This window comes from Pyxicephalus adspersus, chromosome 10 (genome assembly GCF_032062135.1).
Source record: "Pyxicephalus adspersus chromosome 10, UCB_Pads_2.0, whole genome shotgun sequence".
Taxonomy (NCBI): Eukaryota; Metazoa; Chordata; class Amphibia; order Anura; family Pyxicephalidae; genus Pyxicephalus; species Pyxicephalus adspersus.
The window spans coordinates 57,111,525-57,137,159 of record NC_092867.1 but is presented as its reverse complement, the minus strand read 5'-3'; the positions used below and the strand labels follow the sequence as shown (position 1 = coordinate 57,137,159).

The 25,635-nt window shown below is 38.5% G+C and overlaps 2 protein-coding genes and 1 long non-coding RNA gene across 3 annotated transcripts in view; 2 read left to right on the top strand and 1 right to left on the bottom strand.

The window, feature by feature from the left end:
• Positions 1–7,386, top strand: part of LOC140338893 (uncharacterized) — a 38,785-nt gene extending 31,399 nt beyond the window's left edge. Inside the window, exon 17 of the mRNA XM_072423212.1 lies at positions 6,542–7,386. Within this exon, the coding sequence (XP_072279313.1) occupies positions 6,542–7,386 (845 nt within the window). The remainder of the gene's footprint in view (positions 1–6,541) is intronic.
• Positions 7,387–8,589: 1,203 nt separating this feature from the next.
• The window catches only part of LOC140338970 (uncharacterized), a 50,000-nt gene continuing 32,954 nt past the window's right edge, over positions 8,590–25,635 (bottom strand). The window contains exon 12 of the mRNA XM_072423375.1: positions 8,590–12,189. Within this exon, the coding sequence (XP_072279476.1) occupies positions 11,237–12,189 (953 nt within the window). The 3' untranslated portion in view covers positions 8,590–11,236. The remainder of the gene's footprint in view (positions 12,190–25,635) is intronic.
• On the top strand, positions 16,579–25,535 carry LOC140339174 (uncharacterized). The gene is made up of 2 exons (XR_011922395.1): positions 16,579–16,648; positions 25,124–25,535. It is a non-coding gene; the product is annotated as an uncharacterized lncRNA (long non-coding RNA).

Here is a 25,635-nt window from a genome sequence, read left to right as displayed (position 1 = left end):
CACTGCTAAGTAATAATCGAACATGTTTGGAATCCCAATCCCCCTTCAGTTTTGGATCGCAAAAGCAGAGTTCTGCAAAGTCTAGGGGCTTTGCTACGCCATATATCTTGGAACATGGAACCTTTATCGTAAGGGTTTAAAAAATGTATAGAAATCATTTTTATAATGCTAATACGTCCTAGCCAGGAAAAAGTTGATTTATCCTGTTTTCCTAAGTCCCTATTCAATGTGAAAAGCAGCAGGGGATAATTTCGGGTGTACACCTTGGAAAGTACTTAGGGTATTGTTGTGCCCAGTTATGTGATTGCATGAGATTCCCAATGAAAGGCGAAGGATTGTTTAAGATGCACTGATTGTGGCCGGTAATGATAGATCTAACGCTGCTGACTTGGTGTTGTTAATCTTACAGTTGAACAGGAAGCTGTACTCACTCAAAGCTTTCATGATATTCAGCAGTGAGACAGTGGGATTGGTTACAGCGAATAGTAAATCATCCGCGTAGGCTGCTATTTTCTGAGCTGTACATCCCATTTCCAACCCTTCAATGGTGCAGGAGGCACGAATTTTGCATTAAAGGGGCTCTAGCGTCAAAATATAAATCAAGGGAGACAAAGGACATCTCTGGCGTGTGTCGTTAGAAATGCAGAGAGGTGCGGACAGTAGCCTGTTTACTCTAACCATAGCCGTGGGTTGAAAATATATAGCCCGGATCCATGATAACATTTGTGGACCATGGCCTATATGTAGTAAGGTGGTGTCCATATATAGCCAATCAACCCGATCGACGACTTTTTCAGTGTCAGTGGACAATAACATAAGTGGGATTTGCTTAGATGTGGCATAGTGTATCCAGTTTAGTACCTTATTCGTGTTGTCTCTGGCATCCCTGCCTGGCATAAAGCCCACCTGATCTAGGTGAATGGAGTTGCGAATGATCCTAATCAATCTGGATGCAAGGATTTTGGTAAAAAGTTTAGGATTGCACAGGACGAAGGATCCTTGCCTTCTTTGGGGATTCCTGTAATGATAGCTCGAAGAGAGTCCAGAGAAAAACCAGCTTCGGTTATATGAATATAGGCAGAGATGAAATGGGAATCCAAGATATTCTGAAAGGTCTTGTAATACAATAGAGGCAGACCATCCGGGTTGGGAGTTTTGCCAGAGGGAGTATCCCTTTTTGCCACTCGGAGTTCCCCAGCGGAAATGGTGCATCTAACACATTTCTTATAGACAGAGAGGGAGGGCATTTGACACTCGGAGAGATATTTTGTGATCAACTGCACTTTCTCTCTCACCCTGGATGGGGAGAGAGGTCCTGAGATATAAGTTTCTCCTAATATTGAAGGAAAGATTCTGCTATGTCATTAGTGTGATAAAGTTTATGTTTGCTGCCGTCCGTGAAAAAAGTGATAAATGAGCGTGTTTTTTGGGCACAGAGAGGGCCCTGGCTAGCATGCGGCCGCTCTTGTTGTCGTGTTCATAGAACATTCACCTGTATTTAGACAATGCATGAGGGTCCGCCATTTTTCTAGTGGTCTATGGTTAGATAAGACGTTCAGGATCTGTCTATAGTTACGGGGGAAGGGAGGATTGCAACAGCTGTGGGAGGTGTCTAATGCCCAATCAGGGGTAAAGTTAAAGTCCCCTACTAAAATCAAGATGCCTTCTTTAAAACTTTCCAGTTTCTCTAGGATTTTACCTAAAAATGAGGCCTGCCCAGTATTTGGAAGATATATGGAGGCGAAGGTCACCATGCATTCATCAAGAAAACCTTTAACAAATAAAAATCTACCCTCCTGACACCACAACTGCTTCTTAAGTTACCAGGCGACCGAAGAGGCCACCAACATACTGACCCCTTTAGATTCGGAGGCGTCAGTACAGCTATGATACACTGCAGGAATCTCCTATTCCAGAGTTTAGGGATTTTGTCACTGCGGAAGTGAGACTCTGGAATAAAAGCTATTTGCACTTTTTGTCCATACAATTCAGCCAGAAGTATCTCTTCTCAGGGGTATTTAACCCTTTACCATTATATGAGGAGGAGGAGTGCAGTGATCATGTACACGCAGCTAAAAAGGCAGGAAGGTCCCGAGGTAGAATGAGACACACAGAAAAAAATGGCCGTATGCAGCTAAAGTCCTAGCTGTGGACTGCTATATTTCCTTTTGCATGCCTTCTGCTGTGCAGTGCTGTGCACGTGACTGAGCCTTCCGTTTTATCCTGTATCAGCAACACCGACTGTGTACAGGAGTATGCGTCCAGTTTGGCAGAATCCCTGGCTGAGAACTGACCATTACCAACTGCTGCAGACCTCGATATTGTACATACCCCATGGCTTGGGCATTTGGATACACTGAATAATTCCTGTTCCTCCGGGAGAGGTCACAATTGCAATGACGCAAAACAAGGTAATCCAGAAGCAAACTTGGAGGAGAATCCAGAAAAGTGTGTCTCAGGAAGATGTCCTCAGTGGAGGCTAGCCTCAGGCAGTTACTCAAAGAATAATAGTACTGATTTATATTACTCACTATTCACTGAGGTCCCATCAGTCTAAGTATATCTGTACTCATAAACAGGTCTGATCCTTTCAACTCATTATCTAAAACCAATATGGATCAGACTGCACTGGGAAGTTGCTCATAATCAATACTCAATCAATAAAAGTGTGAAGAAATTAAACACCCCTTATGACAAAGTGGTAATATTTTCCCATTGTGGGGTAACTCTGATTACAGGTATGAACAAAGTAAGGGGATCTTCTTAGATTATGAAAAATATTATCAATATCAGGTGTGAACAAAGTAAAGGGATCTTTTCAGAAATTGGATATTGTCACTGATAACAGGTATGAACCAAGTCAGTTGGCCTTCTCAGATTATGGAAAATATTACTCCTCACCCTTGAGTAATTCAAGTAATCACACCTTCCCAATCAAAGGAACATGGATCAGATATAAAATAAAAAAATAGAACTGTGTGCTTTTGTCAGAGACATTCTGACAAAACAACAACAACAAGTAACAAGTGACAGTAACAACAACAACAAAAAATTCCCAAACATTAGCACACAAAAAAAAAATAGATTTATTACTACCTTAACTACTACCTTAAATATTACCTTTCTTAACCCATTTAACCTTATATTTTCAAGGAGTATTGAATCTATATTGTACCTTTTCAGTCCCGCAGACCACTAAAATTACCAGCTCCCTACTCCAAATGCGCAGAGAGCCGGGTGTCACTCAAAGGGGGAGAAACCTCTCCCATAGTGACGTCATGATTACATACACCGCCTACTCGATCGAGACTGCGATGGGAGAGTGGGCGGGTTGTGTCCAGGGACACTTCAATCAACAAAATATACAGTAAAGAAAAATTATGTTGTTGGTAAGTAAACCTCTGTAGTAATCTAATAATGGTTAGTACATAATGCAGCAGTTACAAAACAGCAAAACAACATACAACAATAACAGACACATATAAGACAATAATGTAGGAATGCATTCAGGAATATCTTATAGCCGCTACCTGTTAAAATGTAAATGGGTACCCCAGTTGCCTGATTTCCTAAGAACTGAGAACCTCTCCTTTGCTTCCATGCTTCTTGCATGGCTAACTATTTCTTGCTTACTCAGTGACTCATACTCACAGGCTTCCTCTGGCACATCAAGGTCCTTCTGCTGCTGGCTTCTGGTTCTGGCTACCATTCCCCTAGCTCCCAGTCCAATACAGTTAATTCTTATTAGGTATCATTGGGGCTCTTGGATTGGTTACTGGGTGTCATCTGTAAAATGACTATTGGTTGACACCCCGCCCCCCAGATTGGGATTGGTTAATTTAACGTCAAGAATTTAATGGACCCCAGCTTAATGGAAAGCTGGAGCTGAAATGTCTGGGGGTCATCTAAGTTTAGGGGTCAACAAAAGGTCCAGCTGGGTCATCACCCCAACCCACCTGTCCAGCTAATCAACCATCTTCTGCTGACTCAGGCTTGATGGATTTATTACTCCTTGAAGGACCAAATGGTGACCATTTTGTTATGGGAACCAGATCTTGGTTTACTGGCATCTGTTTTATTATCTGTTTACTGTTCCTTGGGTGAGGTCTTTGAGTCCCTGATTAATCATTCCCCTCCAGGTGGCTGTTACCAGGAGAAACAGATCCCGGTGTTTAAACACAGCATTCCTACCCATGCTTTCCTGCCTTGTTTAATGCTGCTTAATATAAAACCTAACTATTAGGATATGGCCCACAGTGTATGTATATGCATGGGAACACGAGGTACCAATCGTACACCTATATATAGATATATACATATATATATATATATATATATATATATATATCCACACATATACACCCCTGTACACATATATCGATAAACAATATTGGGGTGCAACAAGGTAACGTAGCAAACAAACGAAAACCAAGTGTGTGGGAGAGAACAAACATTAGTAAAACATTTCCGACTTTCAGATCACGGAAAAGCCCTCTTCTCTCCGTAATCTTTTATTAAGCCTAAAGAGAAGAAAGTAAAACATTTTGCATATTCATAGCACTAATAAGACCTAACCATGTGAGTTCCCTGAGGCTGGGTTTTCTGATGCCTTTTAGCAGATTATTCCTGAATTTTCACATTTACCACAGGAGAACATTACTAACCTCCCATTTGATGGTACCTACATAGTCCTGGGCTGACACCATTTGTTAAAGTCAACAGCATGGCTCTAATGATGGTTTTAGTTGTCTATAGAGAAAATAAAAATTTCCTCCTCTCACAAAACTGAGACATTATTACCTCCTCGCAGTCTCTCACCCTGAATCATAAGAACTTTGTAACCTTAACTCTAAAAAATACTCTGAGCTACAAGAAAATGTCTGCCAACCTATCTAACAGAGTCTCCCTTCCTTCTGATCACACATCTCCATAACAACCAGATACAGCGCGCTCTGCACTGCCTTAAAAGGAAAACCCCGCCCACTGGGCTGTTTTAGCAAGTACTAGAGGGTAATGCTTCCAACAAAATTTACTTCCCTTCAAAATACTGGTGGCCATTTTCTTGTAGTGCAGTTTAAATTAGTTTTTCCTGTTTTATTACTTGTTTTATTAACAATAATTTAATATTTTTAATAGAAATTTTTTTTATTCTGGGTTTCTGGCTGTCAGCTTTTATTTTTGTTTAAATAAATAGAAAGAGCTGGATGTCAAGAACCAGCGGCCATTTTGTTGTAGCTTAGATGATTTGAAAATGTAAAAATACGAGGGTGACAGGATGGAGAGTATGTGTGTACATTGAGAAGGAGGTAAAAATGTATTTTTTTTATTAAAATAAGAAAAGGGAAGGGGGTCCCAGCTCTTTCTGTGGACTGGATAGGGGGGATTATGTCACCTCAACAATTCTTCATCTTTCTGAAAGCCCTCTGATGTATAGAACATTGGATGGTGAGCTCTGCAGGTTTATAAGGCTTTCCTGTACTTGAGTAGAATACTATGTCATTTTTCTGCCACAGACCATAAAGTAGCTGTTGTGTGCAATGTCCATAGTGGATCGGGGGCAAACACTAGAATGGAGGGTATATGTAAGAAGGTCTTCTGGCTCAAACATTTGGGGCAGCTTATGTTGTATGGCCTTGGCAAGCCGTAAAATATCATGGCATCTGAAGGAAGAACCATATTTAATTGCCCATAGAAAACAATCAGACTTAAACAATCACCTTAATCAGTTTTTCCTCATTTACCCTAAAATGTATATAAAACCAAAACTTTTTTAGATTTATAAGTAATAGATGTCAACCTTGTCAACTTTTGCTGTTTTTGGGATCCCAAATGGGGAGATTCTCCCACTTTATGTTGATTTAGTTCAGAGTGATCTTTCCACACCACTTTATGTTCCAAGTACAGTCATAAAGGTTCAAGTACTACATAGGAGGACACAAGGATTTGTAGAAGAACATCTGGATGGAGAACCGGCTGGCCCGCACATCTCTGGGTAAGAAGAGAGAAGAGTATTGAGAATCCACCTACATACACACATCCTCTCATCCACTAACATAGAAACAATGTATTCAGTCAGTGTGTGTTTTCTTCAGATGGATCCAGATGTACCCCAGAGAGAGGTCCCCATCCTTTGTATTACCAGGACACCACGTTGGAGGATGATGATAACTTTGCCCTGAATTATCAGGTAGTAGGAACTGGGGATCCTAATTAAAACTCTTAAGCCATTAAGCACTGTCCAGATATATGACAATGTCTTATTTAGGATGAAGGCCTGATTGTTGTTAAAGTGGAAGATGATGACTCCCTTGTCATAGGTGATGATGATCCATGTAAGGAGGAGGAAATCCATCCAGAGATCAGCACAGGTCAGTAATACCACTAAATCCAGAATAGAGTCCCAGATTCTCCTTCTGTAGTAACTACAACAATCTCTTCTTTTCCCACCTCCTCTGTCAGTAGGCAGTAATGGGGGGACAGGATGTGCCCAGTGCCCAGTCAGAAGCCATAAAGCTCTATTAGATTTTCTCTCCTAGGCTCTAATGTGGGAAGTGTTTTGCTAAAAAATCAAATCTTATAACACATCAAAAAACTCATTCAGAAGAGAAGCCATATTCCTGTGCTGAGTGTGGTAAAAATTTCCCCATCAAGTCGTATCTTGCCAGACATGAAAAAATCCATGCAGGGGAAGACTCCTATACATGTTCTGAATGTGGAAAGTGTTTTTCCCAGAGAAACCATCTAATTTTGCATCAGATCACTCACACTGGAGAGAAGCCGTTTTTATGTTCCGAATGTGGCAAATGTTTTCCTTGCCAAACCGCTCTCATCATACATCAAAGGACCCATGCTGGGGTGAAGCCCTATTCATGTCTGGAATGTGGAAAATCTTTTTCCCAAAGCAGAAGTCTTACTTACCACCAAAGGACTCACACAGGGGAGAAGCCATACTCATGTTCTGAATGTGGCAAATGTTTTCATTTGGAGCATTTGCTCATTGAACACCACAGAGATCACACAGGAGAAAAACCATTTTCTTGTTCCGAATGTGGTAAATGTTTCACAAAAAAGTCCAATCTCTCTATTCACCAGACGACTCATACGGGGGAGAAACCTTATTCATGTACAGACTGTGGGAAGTGTTTTGTTAATAGATCAGATCTTGCTAGCCATCAGGCAGCTCACACAGGAATGAAGCCTTTTTCTTGCTCCAGGTGTGGTGAAAGTTTCTCTTACAAGTCCTCTCTAACAAGGCACGAAAGGGTTCACACGGGTGAAAAGCCCTATTCTTGTACAGAATGTGGGAAGTGTTTTGCCCAAAAAGGGACCCTGGTTTCTCATCAAAGGACACATACAAGTGATATCCGTTATTCGTGCATTGGCTAGATTTATCAACATTTCCTGTTTTGTTACGGTAAAGGAACTCTTAGGCAATAAGTGCTAAATTTCACTCCTTAGCTAATCACTGATCTGATAAAAGGATTGAATCTGAAGTGAATTAAACAGCTGACTGATAGTAGGCAACATAATTTTAGGTCATCAATGTGACGTGTTTGTAAATATTACACAAGTTGTGCTGTGTGTATGAATACTCAAGTAAATCACTTTGGTGCTGTGATCAGTCCTGTGATTCACTCTAACCTATTTCGATGATCAGAAGAGCAAAATATTGTACACTTTGATAGGCCAGTTTATTCAATCCTAAAATTGGTAATAGATTTGCGCATGTGTTCTAGACCCCAGTGGAGGAACCCGTATCCTGTTTTAGTTAAATTTCAGTCTTTTGGATTCATCTGCCTCAATTCTAGTCCAGTTTGAATTTACCCAGTCTCAGTTCAAATGACAGTGCATATTAGGATAGAAATGGAACCTTCCCAATGAGCACACATGCTAGGGAAAAAATAAAAATCTAAGCTTACGTAAAAAAAAAAAAAAAGGCATGATTTATTAAAGCTCTCCGAGGCTGGAGAGAATACACTTTCATCAGTGAAGCTGGGTGATCCAGAAAACCTGGAATGGATCTGGTCCAGGACTCAAAACATTTGCTAGAAAATAGCCAATGACTTTGAATGAATCCATTCGTTTGCTGGATTACCTAGCTTCACTGATGAAAGTGTATTCCCTCCAGCTCCCTGGAGAGCTTTAATAAATCAGGGCCTAAGTGAGAGGGGCTGCTGAATGCCAGTCAATTGAAAAGAAATCCTCAGATGAAGTTTCTGCAGAAACTGACGCATCAAGGAAAGTCCAACTCCTGCTTCCCCCAGTATTGCCAGTACTTGCCTACAGTGTGCACTAGTATGGTCAGGGTCAGCGGGAGGAAAATCTGCAAGGGGGTCAGATATTACAACTATGATGTCTGTGATATTTTTTTATTGAAGCTATGTTTTCATGTAAAATTCTTATTGTATTTTAGGTATGATTACAGGGGCTCATTCATATAACCATTCATAATTCAAAAAAGTAAATAGATTATTTCTGATAGTAAATGTTGCATTCCTCTTGGTGCCCCTGGATGGTTCTGTTTCTACTTTTCCTCAATTCATGATCCTTCCTCTGTATGTTTTATATTATAAAAAGGAGAAACATTGCTAAAAAACAAAAATAACTTTATTAGTTCTGTACAACAAAATTATATATATTGAAGGATTAAAACAAATTGTTTTTGTTCTATGTGTACTCAATTATATTTGTGGGATTCTAGTATGGCTTGCATGCAGTCTTCCATTTTGTGTTATGTAACTTACATCTTTACTGTAGTCTCTTTACACTTTTGATCAATAAAATGCCTGTCTTTATAAAGTACCTTCCTATACACTCCTGCAAACGAGGACAAAGTGGTATGGGAGAGGAAGCACAGTGAGCACCAATCAGGGCTTTAAAGCATGGTGTTGTCAGTCTAACACTAACAATTTGGTGACAGGAGAGAAAAAGATACATGCTTTACCTCATCTGTGATTGCTAATGGCAGATTATTAATCCAGGAGGTGACCAAGCTATATTACATATATAATAAGAGATTACGGTCACTAATTTGGCTCGGAGTCACATAAACTATGCAAACATCCTGTGTAGGAGAAAGATAAAGACACTAAAGTAAAGAGTTGGTATACACCTGACCATCAAGCCTAAAAATCATGAGAAGTAGAGTTAAGGACAGGGCTTTGAACAAGTCACTAAAGTTCCTTCACACTCATCCTATCATGTCAGTTATGCTGGAGCAGAAACGACCTTTTCCAAACTACATGCAGTAAATCAACAAATGCGTGCAATAAAACCTTGAAACAATTATTTTAGTAAAACAAGGATAAGTGTATAAGTGTTAAATGACTGATAAAGGGACAGCACCTGATTGCTAAGATACAGTACACCCCTGCTCACTACTCCTCTTACATTATGTAGCCAGAGGTGCAATCGGCTGTGTTGGCGACATCCTTCTCCCAGTCATGTTGTTTGCGGCTTAGCAGTTGGATGATACAGTCACAGTTGAACAGAATGCACAATCCTTCATATTCATAAATTATGCTGGATGAAAGCCACAAGGGACTGCAGGTAAAACATGAGCAGGTCAGAGGATATTCGTCAATATATATATATAGCACGTCAATATATATAGCACAGAGAACGGTTTTCCCAACATGCAACACAACAGGTTATATAACACGTTTAGATTTTTACACATCCTATAAATGCTGTGTATTGTGGGAATGCACAATATCAAGAAAGTTTAAACATCTGCACTGTTAAACAATTTAATATACAAAATAGAAAGATATTATTTATTTTGTACCTTAGTCATATAACACCAACTTATTGCACAAGGCTTTATATACATTTAGCTTACAATTCCAATTTTTTTAGCGATGACATTTGTTTCTCACTTGGAGAACAAATGTCAGGACTTCCGTACATACAAAAAGTACTTGGAATAATGATTTAATATAGTAATCTTTAGTCCTAAACCCTTGATAAAAGTTGCAAAAGCTGTGCAACTGTGAAGGGAGACTGGCAACAATGGCATGACATTTTGAAACAGTAACAATGCTGTAACGAAATGCTATTTACCAAAACAAATTATATCAGTGGCACCAACTGACGTAGGCGCCACATCGGTGAAAACTTTGGCCCAGAAGCAAAAGATATTCTGAAGTTTTATTGCTTTATCACTCCCTGTAGATAGAGTTGTTGACCTTGAAGTGCCAGGGTCAATCTACATATTCACCAGCATGCAAAATAAAAAAAGCAGTAGGAGGTGGAGGTGATTTTTTTTCATTTTCAGAGAGAACATGGACAGCAAAAGTTATCACTTTATCAATTATAGAAATGTACTGAAAATAACAGTAATTCAATGTATCCCACATATGGAAACTTTGAAGACCTTGTTCAGATTGGTGCCCGTTAGGTAGCTGCCAATCAGCTGTACTTGCCAGGCATTGTGATGGGTGGCATCTGTCAAATGTCCTAAATCGCTGTAACTTCAACATAAAACTTGAAGGACCACTCATGTAACCACATTGCTTTACGGCCACAATCTGAACAAAGCAGGTGCATGTAGGGCTCCTACTTAAGCTTTTGACTTTAGAAGGAGCAAGTAAAGATAAACCATTGGTAGATTTCTATTTGTCTTTTCCATTTTTTGCTTAATGACAGCAGCCATCATGACACAAAGTGAAACGTCTCAGACAGTCTCTCCAACAGATGCACAGCCAGCAATATGGAACTTTTTTCTATCCTTTTAATGTTAATAAAATAATGACGGTTTAGATCTTTATTATTTTTGCTGTCTGGGCAAGTTCCTTCTAGGCTCAGTATACACAATCAAAACCACTGGCAATTTTGTGCTTGAACAATCTGGCTGATCTTCTAATTGGTAGGAAGTCCTAAAATATAGCACACGTGTATAATGCTCCATCCTTCTGATTGTTTTGAAAGTGATTTGATCAAATACTTGTATACACAAGTGACTTGAGTACTTGTAATCAATATTTGTCATTATGTCTGACCATTTTACTTGTGACTGAGGATGTAAAAATAGGTCACTTACAACATGATTAGAAGGGAAAAATCGGCCTGTACATAGCAAGTCTAAATCTTGCTTCAAAAATACAAAGATTGGCTGGAGTTCCACTTTAAAACTAGCTTACCCTCGAGTATGTACACCTAGATTTGATTACTTGCTAAACTGATTCCTCATTCACTATGTGAGAGAGCAGCCGTGTGAATTATCTGATGTCCTGCTTCAAGATTCCTCTGTGTGAACCTTTTCATGTCTATTCAGGTACGACTTAAAATGAAAACTTTTACCACATTTGGAACAGGAGAATGGCTTGACTCCTGAGTGAGTTCGCTGATGTTTTGTAAGGTACATTCTTGAAGCAAAACATTTCCCACATTCAGAACATGAATATGGCTTTTCACCAGTGTGAGTCCTCTGATGAACAATAAGACTGGAACACCTAGAGAAACATTTCCCACATTCTGAACATGAATAAGGCTTTTCCCCTGTGTGAATTCTTTGGTGCTCAATAAGAATGGATTTGTCAGTAAAACATTTTCCACATTCTGAACAGAAGTGTAACTCTTGTCCTGTGTGGACTTTTTCATGTCTTGTAAGAGATATTTTCCAAAAAAAACTTTCACCACATTCAGAACAAGAGAATGGCTTCACTCCTGTGTGAGTCGTCTGGTGTACAGTAAGATAGGACTTTTTTGCAAAACACTTTCCACATTCTGAGCATGAGTAAGGTTTCACGCCTGTGTGAGTTCTCTGGTGGTTGACTAGATGAGACCTTTTAGCAAAACATTTCCCACATTCTGAACAGGAATGAGGCTTCTTCCCCGTGTGAGACATCTGATGGCAGGTAAGGTCTCCTCTCTTAGTATAGGATTTTCCACACTCTGAACATGAAAATGGCTTCTCACCTGTGTGAGCTCTCTGATGAAGAACTAGGTGATGTTTAGAAGGAAAACACTTCCCGCATTCGGAACATGAATAAGGCTTTGCCCCAGTGTGAGTCCTCTGGTGGGTGGCAAGTAGGGCTCTGTGGGTAAATCGTTTTCCACATTCTGCACAAGGGAAAGGCTTCTCAGATGAGTGAGTTCCCTGATGCCAGGTGAGCCGTTGTTTCTGGGAAAAAGACTTTCCACATTCAGTACAGGTATAAGGCTTTGCACCAGTGTGGGTATTCTCATGTTCAAGAAAAATCCACCTTCGGGTAAAAGCCCTTCCGCACACAGAACATGAATAAGGCTTCACCTCTGTGTGCGTTCTTCGGTGTAGAAGAAGACCAGATCTATAGGAAAAACATTTGTCACATTCTGGACATGCAAATGGCTTCTCTCCTGTGTGACTCATCTGATGGGAAAGAAGGTGACTTCTTCGGGGAAAACATTTCCCACATTCTGAACATGAAAATGGCTTCTTCCCTTTCTGACTTTTCTTGTTTGACACAACTTTTTGAGAAGAAGTTTCTCTGGATTTATTCGTGTTCTGGGGGGAGTGAGCAGCGGACTGAGCTCCAAGTGCTGAAGCATCAGATGATAGAGCAACACTGTGACATACTGGATAGAGTTTTTGGTCACTAGGGGTTTCTTTTGAAGAATCAGATGTGAGGACATCATCTTCTACATCATCAGTTGGAGATATATTAGCACTATCTTCCATGTTGTACTGCTTATATCGGCCATCTGGGGTAAACAAGAAATTAGAGGACAGTAATAAGGCAGACAAATATAATCATCCAGTCCAGGTATCCTGTTTTGCTCCTCTGACTTAAAACAACTCCCCCCCCCAAAGACATGAGATAAAAAAATATACCTAAACATACCCCAAAAAATATGAAACATTTAAAAATGCACTCGCTGATTAACGGGAAAAAAATTCAGTACTAAAAACAATAGACAATGAGTCTATCCAAAACTAGGAAAAAAGGTTGGATAGAATTCCAGTTAACATTATTCACCTGTGCTGATCTCTAAGGGAACTTCTTCCTCTTTAATCCTCACATGTTCTTGTTCCTCTTCTTCAGGTTTAACGTCTCTGGTTACCATCTCAGGAGTGTTTCTGGTGTCCTCAGGATCTGTGAATAAAGATGAGCGAAGCCCACTATAATACTGAAATGTATGAGGGACTCCAGTGAGTGTGTGTGGGGAGACTGATCACGTCTGTTTATACACAATAATATGATGTGCAGAGCTGGGTCTAATATAGTCTGATGGATCCTGACCTCCCCCCCCCCCCCCCCACTGGGCACACATTGTCGCCCCATTATGATCTACTGACAGGGGAGGGAAAAAGAAGAGACTGTTGTAGTTACTGAAGAAGGAGAATCTGGGACTCATTTATGGATTTAGTGTTTATTACTCACATGTACTGATCTCTGGGGAAATTTCCTCCGCCTCCTCCTCCTCCTCTTTACACAGATCATCACCCATCACATATGCCTCTTCTTCTTCTTCTTCCTTAACTTCAATTTTAATAGCATTTTCATCCTTAAAATTCACATATTTACATTTATTAGGCAAGATCTAATAAGAAAGCATATACATTATACAAAGTATTTAAACCTTCACTCCATCGACCTGATCATCTTGAAAGTTTTCCCCATCTTCCTGTGTAGAACCCTGGGAATACAGAGGACGGAGACATCTCTCTGGGTTATTTCTGGATCCATCTGTAGGAAACACACACACTGACTGAATACATTGTTTCTATGTCTTTATATCAAAGGATGTGTGTATCTAGGTGGATCTTCAATATTCTTCCTTCCTTTACAAGAAGATAAAGTCTTCTCTTACCTGGTGATGAACGGGGTGGCTGGTTTTCCATTATGATGTTCCTGTACTAATCTGTGTGTCTGCTTTCACTCCTTTTGTGTTTAATACAATATCATCACAAGAAACTTCAAAAAGGTATCTGGAAAACATTTTTTATTATCATAATTATCTTCACATATATTTTAGTCTTCCACAAAGTTCAAGTTCTAGTCAAGGCATGTACTGTGCATTATGCTAACCCAGTGTTTCTCCAACCTTTTTTAACAGACGAAAACCCTGCTAAAATTACTATATATCCAGAGCTCACAGTACACTAGTGTGGTGGTCAGTAGGAAGAATGCATGAACATAGAGGTCCCAATGGCTCATGGTTCAAGGAGCCCCTGAAGGAAACCTGGTTAAAAAAATATTGGAATAGAGGGTAAAAGCTTAGGCAAACAGAATTTTAACAAGCAGCTGGGGTAGGTTTATGGCTGAGATTATTAAATGAAATACAGCCTCCTATAACAGCCTCTAATCTTCTTTTTGGGTGTGTCTATGGACAATTGTGCACATAAAAAACCTAGGGTCGGGTACTGATAATGGATGAAAAGGATTCCAATTCATTCCAAAAGTGTTCAGTAGGGATGAGGTCAGGGTTCTGTGCAGGCCACTTAAGTTCTTCCCCATTAAATTGGTCAAATCTTATGTCTTTCCAACATGTGAAAAATTGAAAGAACATAATTATTTTAAATAGCTTTTTACCATTAGAATTACAATTATTTTTCACAAAAAACACCTGAACTTGTCAATTTGGAGGAGATCCAAATATTTCTGGACCTATGCTACCGTGTTTCCCCGAAAATAAGACCTACCCCAAAAATAAGACCTAGCACTTTTCCCCCCAACCTGCCCTAATATAAGACCTACCCCGAAAATAAGACCTAGTAGAAAAAGAAAAAAAAAAAACTCACCGAGCAGGAGACAGCGGGCGTACACACTCCGGAGCCGCACAAGCCGATGCTTGCCTTGTAGTTCCGGCTCCTGTCACAGGCGGAGTGATATTACATGCACTTCGCCTGTCAGAAGCCAGGAACTCGGCTCGCGTCTTCTGATAAGTTAAGTTTTTTTTTTATTTTAACCAGCACAATTACGGTATAAAAATAAAAAAAAAAAAATAAAAATGTGAGCAATCATTGCCCCAGCCACATTTTGTGCTGATTTTAGGTTTGTAAGGACAAGCTGGCTGATTTAATACAGTAACAGTGCAAGAAGAGAAATGCTGAATTCAGTAACCAATACCGGTAGCAATGAATCAATGAAGAGTTTAATTTACAATTGGGTCACCATATAAAACTCTCAAATGTACATTGTTCTACATGAATATGGTAAGTGTTTTTTTTTCATTAAAAAAAGTATATAAGACCTACCCTGAAAATAAGACCTAGTGTGTTTTTGGAAGCCCAAAAAAATATAAGACAGTGTCTTATTTTCGGGGAAACACGGTAGGTGTCATGGTCAGGTGTCCACAACTTTTTGGTCATATTGGAGTGATGGTCAGGTGTCCACAACCATTTAGCCATATATAGTTTATTTGATGCACAGTTAATTAATTATCGTGGATTGGATTCTGTAGCAGATGATTTTCATATTTAGATGTTAGGTAAAGTCTGGCCATATAGTTTAGTCTGTCACATTCAATGGCAATGAACCCAAACCTATCATTCAGATGTCCAATACGAAAATCTCCTGTCTACTGAGGTTCTAGTGTCTGACGGCTATACAATACGGATGGGGATTTTTCTCCATTTCCATAGATGTTGAGGCTCCGTTAAAGCCTTGAATCCGAGAGGCTCAAGAGGGACTCCATGTGAATCCTAATAAAGGCACCACAAGATCACCACACCTTTCTGCCTTGGGACTATTGTAGACCAAAATTTAAAAGCCCATGTAGGGTGAGGTCACATAGTCATGTATTGCTTCACGTAATACAGACAGGGCAACAACTAAAAAAAAAAAAAAAATGACAAAAATTAAAAATTTGTAAATAATCAAGTCCCCAGCCTCATCACAATTAAAATCGTTACTATCATTTCTTATATATAGCGTGAACGACAAACATTTTGGGAGTATGCCCCCAGCATCATCACAGCCATGTCCAGCAGAGCTCACTATCTAACATTCTACTCATTATAAGACTTCAGGGAGATATACCGGTAGATTTGGTGAGGTGACATGATCTCCCATTATCCAGTTCACAAAGGGTGCCAGGACCAATTTCTAATTTCCTCCTCACATAATAAGAAGACATTTTTACCTTCTCCTCAATGGGCTCACACTCTCCAGCCTCACACCTCTACAACCAGAAGCTGCTGGAAAACAGGAAGTGAACTCTAACAAGTTTCCCTGTTTTCCCACTTGAGCTGCAACAAAATGGCGGCTGTCCCCTTCTCCTCTTCATTCCTTTTGCGAGCGCACGTCTCCATAACAACCAGGCTATGGAGCTGTGCAACCAGAAACACTCACAGAGATCTCAGAGCGGAAAGAGCCTTGAACAACACTTCCTTATAAGGAAAACCCTGCCCATAGCTCAAAGCAATAACTAGAGGACGAGGCTTCACCCAAACACTGTCTCCATTTAGGTAAGAAGCGGTCATATTCCATTAGTGTAGTTATGAATAGGTTTGAAATAAAAATGATACATTTTAACTAAAAATTATCTTACAAAACGTTGTTCTTTGTTGTGTAGTAATTTATATATTGTTTTAAATAAAAAGCACTATTAAAGAGAAGGAGGCGGCCATTTTCTTGTAGCCGTAAGGAGAGAAAGGAAGAATTTAGTACTTGGAAGAATTTTCCTGTTTGAAGCTGAAGATTGTCATTAAAAGAAACAGCAGGTAATGTTTTCTTATTATGAAAGCGGCAAGAGACAATGGATCCCAGCAGGCTCTGTGGACTGGATGGGGTATCATGTCACCCCAACAAATCATCATCTTCAAGTCCTCTGATGTGTGGGACATTATATATATTGTTTGGAAAAATTAACCTGTGTCTTAACACTAGAGAATCAGACTTATAGTTTCCTGAAGCTCCTATGTAGCAAATTTGGCTGTGGGTAATAAAAAATCGACCCTGTACATACGTCAGTAGATGCTACAGACTGTTGTAGTCAACATGGAGCCTTAAGCATGAAATATGGACCCCAAATGTACAGCTTCCTGCACCCCCTGCTATTTTACCAATCAGGGTCCAGAAGAAGGAGGGGGCCCTAAGCAATAGGCCAGCGACTCTAAAACTGGTCTTTAAAAAAAAAAAGTCAAGGACCCCTTTTTGATAACCAGAGAGGTTGTATTATGCTTGAGTATCATCTTGCATGATCTGGAATTCTTCCGTTTCACCAGGATCTCATCTGAAGAATGGTGACGTCATCCCCTGCACAGAAGTTTTTTAATGTTATGCAGTTTTTTTAAAGGTGCCCTCAGTAAATAGGCAGGGTTTTCTTGCAAAAACAAAACTGATCGAAAAGATTCTGATCGAACAACATGGGACTTTACAGGCCAAGGAAGACAAATCTAATCGTATTTCTTGTAAATAATAAAATTGTATAGCTTTTATTGACAAATATCTAACATATAAAACTTAGATTAAAAATGTGCAAAACCAGCCATATTCCTGGTATGGATCACCACCAGATTGTGTTCCCCTTCAATATCGATAGATTGATTCCGCTTCTTCAGGAACATAACAGGAATATCTACAATCAAGACAATATATTTTTTTTTAAAAAAGTCAAAATACAATTCATCATTATCTGTCATAATTAAAGTCAAATTTTAATATTTTATACATCTTAGGTTACTATTGATGTGAATGTACCTGAGATTTGATGTACCGTATTTTTCGCCGTATAAGACGCTCCGGAATATAAGACGCACCCAATTTTAAAGGAGGAAAATCTAGAAAAAAAAGATTATTCGCCTTCTGATCACTTATGTGCCATTCATACCGGTATTCCCCTTCTGATCACTCATGTGCCATTCAAATTCCCTTTCTGATCACTCTGTGCCTTTCAAATTCCCTTTCTGATCACTCTGTGCCATTCAAATTTCCTTTCTGATCACTCTGTCATTCAAATTCCCCTTCTGATCACTCTGTGCTTTTTTTCCACTGTACGGCAGTTAGGACAGGGAACAGCAGGTGGCGCTGTGCCGGCTTCTTTCGCTCTGCTTTACAGACACGATGCTGGCAGAGGAGAGAAGAGACCTACACGCTGCATGCAGCCAGACACACACGCAGGATTGGGTATCGGGTGAGTATATTATTTTAAATTATTTTATAACACATTTGTCCTATAGGACGCACTAACTTTTCCCCCCCAGTTTTGGGGAAGAAAAAGTGCGTCTTATACGGCAAAAAATACGGTACATGAAGTGATGGACCGAAGCAGCACCATATGGGGTGTTTCCAGTTATTTATTCAGTTTTTGCAGAGGTCTAAGAATGAACCATCAGTCATTATCACCATTTATAAGTATGGAACTTAGTGAACTCTTTGCAGTGCTGTGTGTATGTGAATAATGTGATAAGATTTAATCTCAAAAAACCAAAATATACCAAATAAACTAGGAGTGTTCGTGTTGATGTGAAATTCTAAAAGTATCAAGTTAATCCACAGTGTTTAAAAAGAACTTTTATATGCTAGCCCAATAGCAAGGTCAAAGTGCCAAGTGCATACTAGTAAAACTCTATATTTCTGTATTTTTATCATAGTGCAATAAAGTGGCCTTTTCAGGATTAATCCATCCTAAAGTGCTAGTGCTCAGTAATTAATTTTCTTAATAAATTTTTAATATTTTATCTTTTATCTTTAATTATTAAATTAAAGATAATTTTCTTGAATCAGCAACTCTTTACATGCACCTGGCTATCTAATTAACCTTCAAGTGCAAAGTGCAAAAATGTGTCCAAAGGTTCATCCCGATAACCAGGAGGTTACCCTCTTTTGTTCCTCTCAATTTAATTTCATTGATAACCATGAATCATCATAAAAAGGTTCCTTCCAATTCACCTATCCACAAGATATAGACATATCAACCACCATTCAAACTAAGCAAACCCGAGACCGATATACCAAATTAACATTTCTCTCAAAAGGTACTAACTTACGTACTCATTCAATCCTCCTGTTCAAAAAAGGGTTCTCCTTAATCTGCTTTCAAGCTGCATTTTTGTAGGCAAAAATCAATTGACTTCGGGCCCATCAATCACGGGTTCAATGAAGAATTTTGTCTACAAAATCCCTCACACCAACAATTAAGTGTTGTAAATTTATCTAAATTAACAGAAGAAGAAATGCAGGTATTACAATTAGGATTATGTTTCTGTCCATCCAATAAATTCAACAAATTCAAATTTATTAAGGATTTACACCTGTTCGCCCGGCTATTACTCTATAGAGTGATTTTTGATAAGAAAATTGAACCAGAGAACGATTTAAAACTATGTGAAGGATTTAATATAGAAGAATTCCGAGGTCTTAAAAATATGATAGAACTATGGGATGAAGGAAACACAGAGCAGTCTGATGAAATGCCTATAAACTCTGAGGATGAAACTAGTAATGTATTCCCTGTATATAAAAAATCTGAAAAATGTCCAGATTTAAAACAAAACCCTACTATCCATGCTTTTGTCCAACAAGTATCTTATGCTATTGACAATATGGTAATACCTAGATGGCAGGGTAATGTGTCCAGAAGCAAAAGGGAAGCCTCATTATTATGGACAAAAAACATTATACACAATTGTGTATAACTGAGTAGGCAAATTTTATGAGGAATAATATACTATGATCACTACAGCAAAAAGTGAATCAGTTATTGAAGAAAATGTATAAATCTATCTCAATAACAAAAATCCAAAAGTACCAAAGATTCATAAATTTATCCGACCCTCCTGGGCGTCCAATCGTATCAGGGATCGGTAGCATCGCTTCCCAAGCCAGTCAACTAGTGGATAATTACTTGAGACCGTTTGTACTAAGTTTGCCCTCGTATCTAAAACATACACCAGAACTCCTAAAAGCTTTAGAAGGACTAAATGTACCCAAAAACTGCTTCTTAGTAGCAGGTGGATATAGAAGCACTCTATTCGAGTATACCCCATGAGAAGGGAATCGCAATAGTTAAAGAGTTTCTCAATACATCCAGTTAACAAGTTGAAAAACAAAATGAATTTGTGTTATCTTTATTAAAATATATTTTAACCCGAAATATATTTGTTTTCAACTCAGATACCTACCTCCAGGTACAGGGTGTGGCGATGGGGACATGCTGTGCCCCTAGCTACGCCAATCTGTATCTGGGGGGTTGGGAAAGGAGAATTATGTCTAATGAGTCCCTCTCTATATACTTTAGGTATATTGATGATGTACTCATCATATGGCAAGGCTCAGAAACCTACTCTTGGAATTTTTTGATAAAATATGTGAGAATGAGTTTAATCTTAAGTTTACAAGGCAATACAACAATGTATCCATTCCTTTCTTTGATATTGAGATCTCTGTTAACCCTGATCTGATGATATCTTCCAAGCTCTTTCGTAAACCCACAGCAGGAAATACCATCTTAGCTGCAAATACTGCACACTCCATATTTAAGCTACACTGCATTCACAATATCTGAGGATTAGGAGAAGTTGCTCTCAAGATAAATAATTTGAGTATGCAGCAAAGGATCCCTAAAGGAGTAAATTGGAAAGGGGGTATAAGAGAACTACTCTAAGAAAAGCATATAACAAAGTTAAAAAAACAGAAAGAGAAAGTTGAACCAGTGAGAGTTATTACACATTATTCGGAACAATACTATAGTTACAAATAGGTTAGTTAGAAAAAAGACATAAGTCCATCAAGTTCAACCACTAGGGAAAAATAAAAAACCCAGATATAAGACCCTATAGAACATGGCAATCTATAGTAGTTGCTGAAACAAAATTCCTGAGGGAGCCGATTCCACATTTTCACAGACCTTACAGTGAAGAATCCTTTCCTTATCCGGAGCTTTAAATTCTTTTCCTTCAGACGCAAAGAGTGCTCTCTTGTTCTTTGTAATGATCTCAAAGTGAATAATTGGGAAGAGAGTTCTCTATATGGACCGTTTATATATTTATACAAGGTGATCATATCCCCCCTTAAACGTCTCTTCTCAAGGGAGAATAGATTCAGTTCAGCTAATCCTTCCTCATAGCTGAGCTCCTCCATTCCTTTTATTAATTTAGTTGGCTTTCTGAATGTTGAATGTAATTTGCCACTTGGTTGCCCAATCAAACAGTACATCCAGGTCTGCTTGTAGATTATAGACATCCTGTATGGACATAATTCCATTACATAGTTTGGTGTCATCTGCAAACACAGAAATGATACTTTTAATGGCAAACTCTATATCATTTATAAAGATGTTAAACAGTAAAGGTCCCAACACTGAACCCTGGGCTACACCACTAACAACCTTAGACAATTCAGATAAATGGGTAGAGAAAAAAGAAAGAGGTTTGAGGCTCAGGGGTTTTTCATGCAAAAGGTGAAGTGTATCCGACGATCCGACGCGTTTCGCCACGTAGGGCTTCCTCAGGGATAGATATTAATGCGTCCTTGACAGTCCGTAGTTAGGAACATGCCCCACAGGCAGAGAGTATATGTAGAATCACTACTGATGATAGTACTAGTATTTAGCGTTTTAGCAGGGTAAGGGTGGGTTTACTACGTAATATGGTGTTATGTCATGAAAATAATTTGTGACAGTTTATGCAAATATTAATGGGTTGAATTTGAAACACAAAGAGATAACAAAAAAGACTTGAAAGATTATACTATTTAATAATAAAGACAGATAGATAAAAAAAATGCAGTAACAAAGACTTAGATATAACAAAAATACTTAGCTGTGGACGTGAGTTGCATTCATCCAAGGAGTCTTCCAAATTAATGGCTTGGCAGATGATCAAAAAACATGTTGCATACAGGTAGTTCTGGTCAAGACTAGTTAATTAGGTATGGCACTATGTTTTTAACTTACCAGGAACTAAGACAATGGCCATTGTTTGACCAGTACTGACCAATGATCATCCTTTAACCAGCATTTTACATTATAAGGATACCAGTTAAAGGATATGCTGCATTCCTTTAGGATGACTTCATGTATGGTATACATATACCAGTATATACTGGTAAAGCATTATTGTTGGTGAGACATAACTGATATTAAATAAGTTTTGCTAACCCAACATATGGGAACTGATCCTTGCATCCATCAGCAAACGTTGTTAGGAGTGGGTAGGATTGCAAGCATATTCTTTAAGAATGTGTATTCGGAAGGTGAATTCCAGGGATTGGGATGGTTAGGTATGGATTGATATTCCTTTAACATGTGGGAATGCCAGGTCCTTTAACATGTGGGAATGCCAGGTCACTTGTTGATGTCATAGGACAAAGCCTTATCTTATGGATGTGGGTTGGTGAGTCACTTGCAGAATATATTAAAAAAAAACAAGTCACTTGATGCTGGTGGAGTAGATAAGATGGACGGTGACTTTCTTTTAACTGGTGAATTTAGCAAGGAACTCCCATGGGTAGGCAGCATATAAAGATGGAGGTTACAGCAGCCTTTAGTGAGGAATTTACCTTGTGTTGTATGATTTTGTAGGTCTCATGCAAAGGTCAGTAATCTGGAAGAGTGGAGCATGTAGCAGCCTCTGGAAGTAAACTACCCTCCCTAAGGGACAAATTGGTGCATAGTCACTACGACAATGAGAGAGGAACATAGAAAAAAGGTTGAAGAAGGCACTGTTCCCCGTGGACGAAGCAATCAATGTCCTTGGATATATAGAGAAGGGTATAATATACACATACCTATTTAAGGTCTAACCCTTAACACAAGGTGGATTGTAGAACGAAAGGAGTGATTTTTTTGGCATTCTGTAATTGTGGCTGCTAGGCAAAACTAGAAGAGAATTCGGACGAAGAATGTATGAACACCTATATGCTATAAGAAAAGGCAAACATACCACTCCATTAGGCCTAGATATGGGAACATGCTACACTTTTGACACCCATTAATTAAAATATTTTGCTCTAGAACATATCCCACTAGACACAGGAGGAGGTAATTGGGAAAAGTGTCTGTTCCAAAAGAAGGCCAAATAGATTTGTCCTCTAACACAACAATCCCCTTCTTTCTCTTCTTTTTTTTTCTCTCTTCCCCCTATTTTACTGAATATATAAAGGTAAGACATATGAAATGTGAAATAAGGAAAAAAGTGTATATCTTAAACAATAATAATACTATAATACAATAATAATATTAATACAAAATAGTACTACTTATAAGGATGTATAAAAGAGCATTTTTTTGAATTTGTTCATATATTTTTAATACCGCTCCAAATCCGATTGTTAAAAATAAAAATGAGGGGAAACGGGTACCATATATCCAGAGAATTATAGTGAAAAGATTATATATAGATCATGCAAGTGTTTTTGGAGCTATATTCTATAAACAGTATGTTTATTTTGTACATGGATGTGCATATACAAAATAGACATGAAGTACTCACTCCATTCTGTGATGGACAAGAACTATGATGGTGGCCCTCTTACCAAACATAAAAACTAAACAATACATTTAAAAATACATTTTGTACCAAAATGAACAAGAGTTGTATTGACTGTAATTAAACATTAGGAAAACCTTTGGGAAACATTGAGAGAAACTTGCAGTGGGAAGAAACTTGCAGTGGGAAGTTAGCATTGCAATATTTTCGTTAGCAGAAGTAGATATACTGAGGAGAGAGGGTGTCCCCATAAGCATATTAGAATAAGGTGGCAGAGGAACTAGGTGGATGGCAGCTTGAGAACACTTTTTTGAACAGGAGGATTGAATGAGTACGTAAGTTAGTACCTTTTGAGAAAAATGTTAATTTGGTATATCGGTCTTGGGTTTGCTTAGTTTGAATGGTGGTTGATATGTCTATATCTTGTGGATAGGGGAATTGGAAGGAACCTTTTTATGGTGATTCATGGTGATCAAAGAATTTAAATTGAGAGGAACAAAGAGGGTAACCTCCTGGTTATCGGGATGAACCTTTGGACACATTTTTGCACTTTGCACTTGACGGTTCATTAGATAGCCAGGTGCATGTAAAGAGTTGCTGATTCAAGAAAATTATCTTTTAGAATTTATTAGGAAGATTAATTACTGAGCACTAGCACTTTAGGATCGAATAATCCTGAATAGGCCACTTTATTGCACTATGATAAAAATACAGAAATATAGAGTTTTACTAGTATGCACTTGGCACTTTGACCTTGCTATTGGGCTAGCATATAAAAGTTCTTTTTAAACACTGTGGATTAACTTGATACTTTTAGAATTTCACATCAACACGAACACTCCTAGTTTATTTGGTATATTTTGGTTTTTTGAGATTAAATCTTGTCACATTATTCACATACACACAGCACTGCAAAGAGTTCACTAAGTTCCATACTTATAAATGGTGATAATGACTGATGGTTCATTCTTAGACCTCTGCAAAAACTGAATAAATAACTGGAAACACCCTATATGGTGCTGCTTCTGTCCATCACCACTTAATATAGGTGAGACTTCATGTGCATCAAATCTCAGGTACATTCACATCCATAGTAACTTAACATGTACAAGATATTGCAATTTAACTTTAATAAAGACTGATATTGATGAATTGTATTTTGACATTTTAAAAAAAAAAATTGTATTGTCTTGATTGTAGATATTCTTGTTAAGTTCCTGAAGAAGCAGAATCTATCCGTGAAATGCGTCAGTATTGAAGGGGAACACCAATCTGGAGGTGACCCTAACAGGAATATGGCTGGTTTTGCACATTTTTATTCTAAGTTTTATATAATAAATAATAATAATAATAATGTTGGATATTTTTCAATAAAAGCTATACAATTTTATTATTTACAAGAAATAAGATTAGATTTTTTTTTCTTGGTCTGTAAAGTCCCATGTTGTTCGATCAGAATCTTTTCGATCAGTTTTGGTTTTGATATTTTGTTGGGGATGCGGCTTGCTAATATGAAATAGGTTGGACATTGCACATGAGGGTTTTCTTGCAGTGCAAGCTTAGCTCTAAGATGAGTAAACACCTCAAATACTAATCATAGTAGGAACAAAATGTAATCATAAAATTTCATAAGAATGGCCCGCAGGTAGAAGCTCCTACATGAAAGCAGAAAATATGTTTGTATTACATTTTATTGTTAATAAAGTTCTTATTTATATATTGTAGTTTGATGTTTTTTTGTATTTATTTTAAGTACTTACTTACCAGCTCCTGTGTCCGCAGTGGCCCCTGTGTCAATTGTGTCTGTCTTCTGGATCCCGGGTATTTGACCCCTGGCTTGTGACCTGACCCCTCTTGCTTGCTGCCTGCCTCGACCCCGGCCTTCCTCAACTATTCTTCAGCTTTGTGATTTGGTACTGTGTCTCATCCTGCCAACCTGGCAATAACCAGCAGCACAACATCCTCACCATCAGAGGCTCTGGAGAAGACCTGGTTACTGCTCATACACTGCACCTTGGACCTTCTCAGGGCTTACACCACTCTCATGCAAGCCATAGTGCCCCCTAGTGGCCCTGTCTCTCCAAGCATGACAATTATAATTAATGTACAGCGCTGCATAATATGTTAGCACTATATAATTCCTGTTTAAAATTAATATTAAAAATAATAATGATAGTAATTAACCTAAATTTTTCCCTGTAGATGGGCAGTATATAAGTGTACAGGTAACACATTTGTGTCATCAGAAGATTGTGACTTTACATCCGATTCATTGGAAA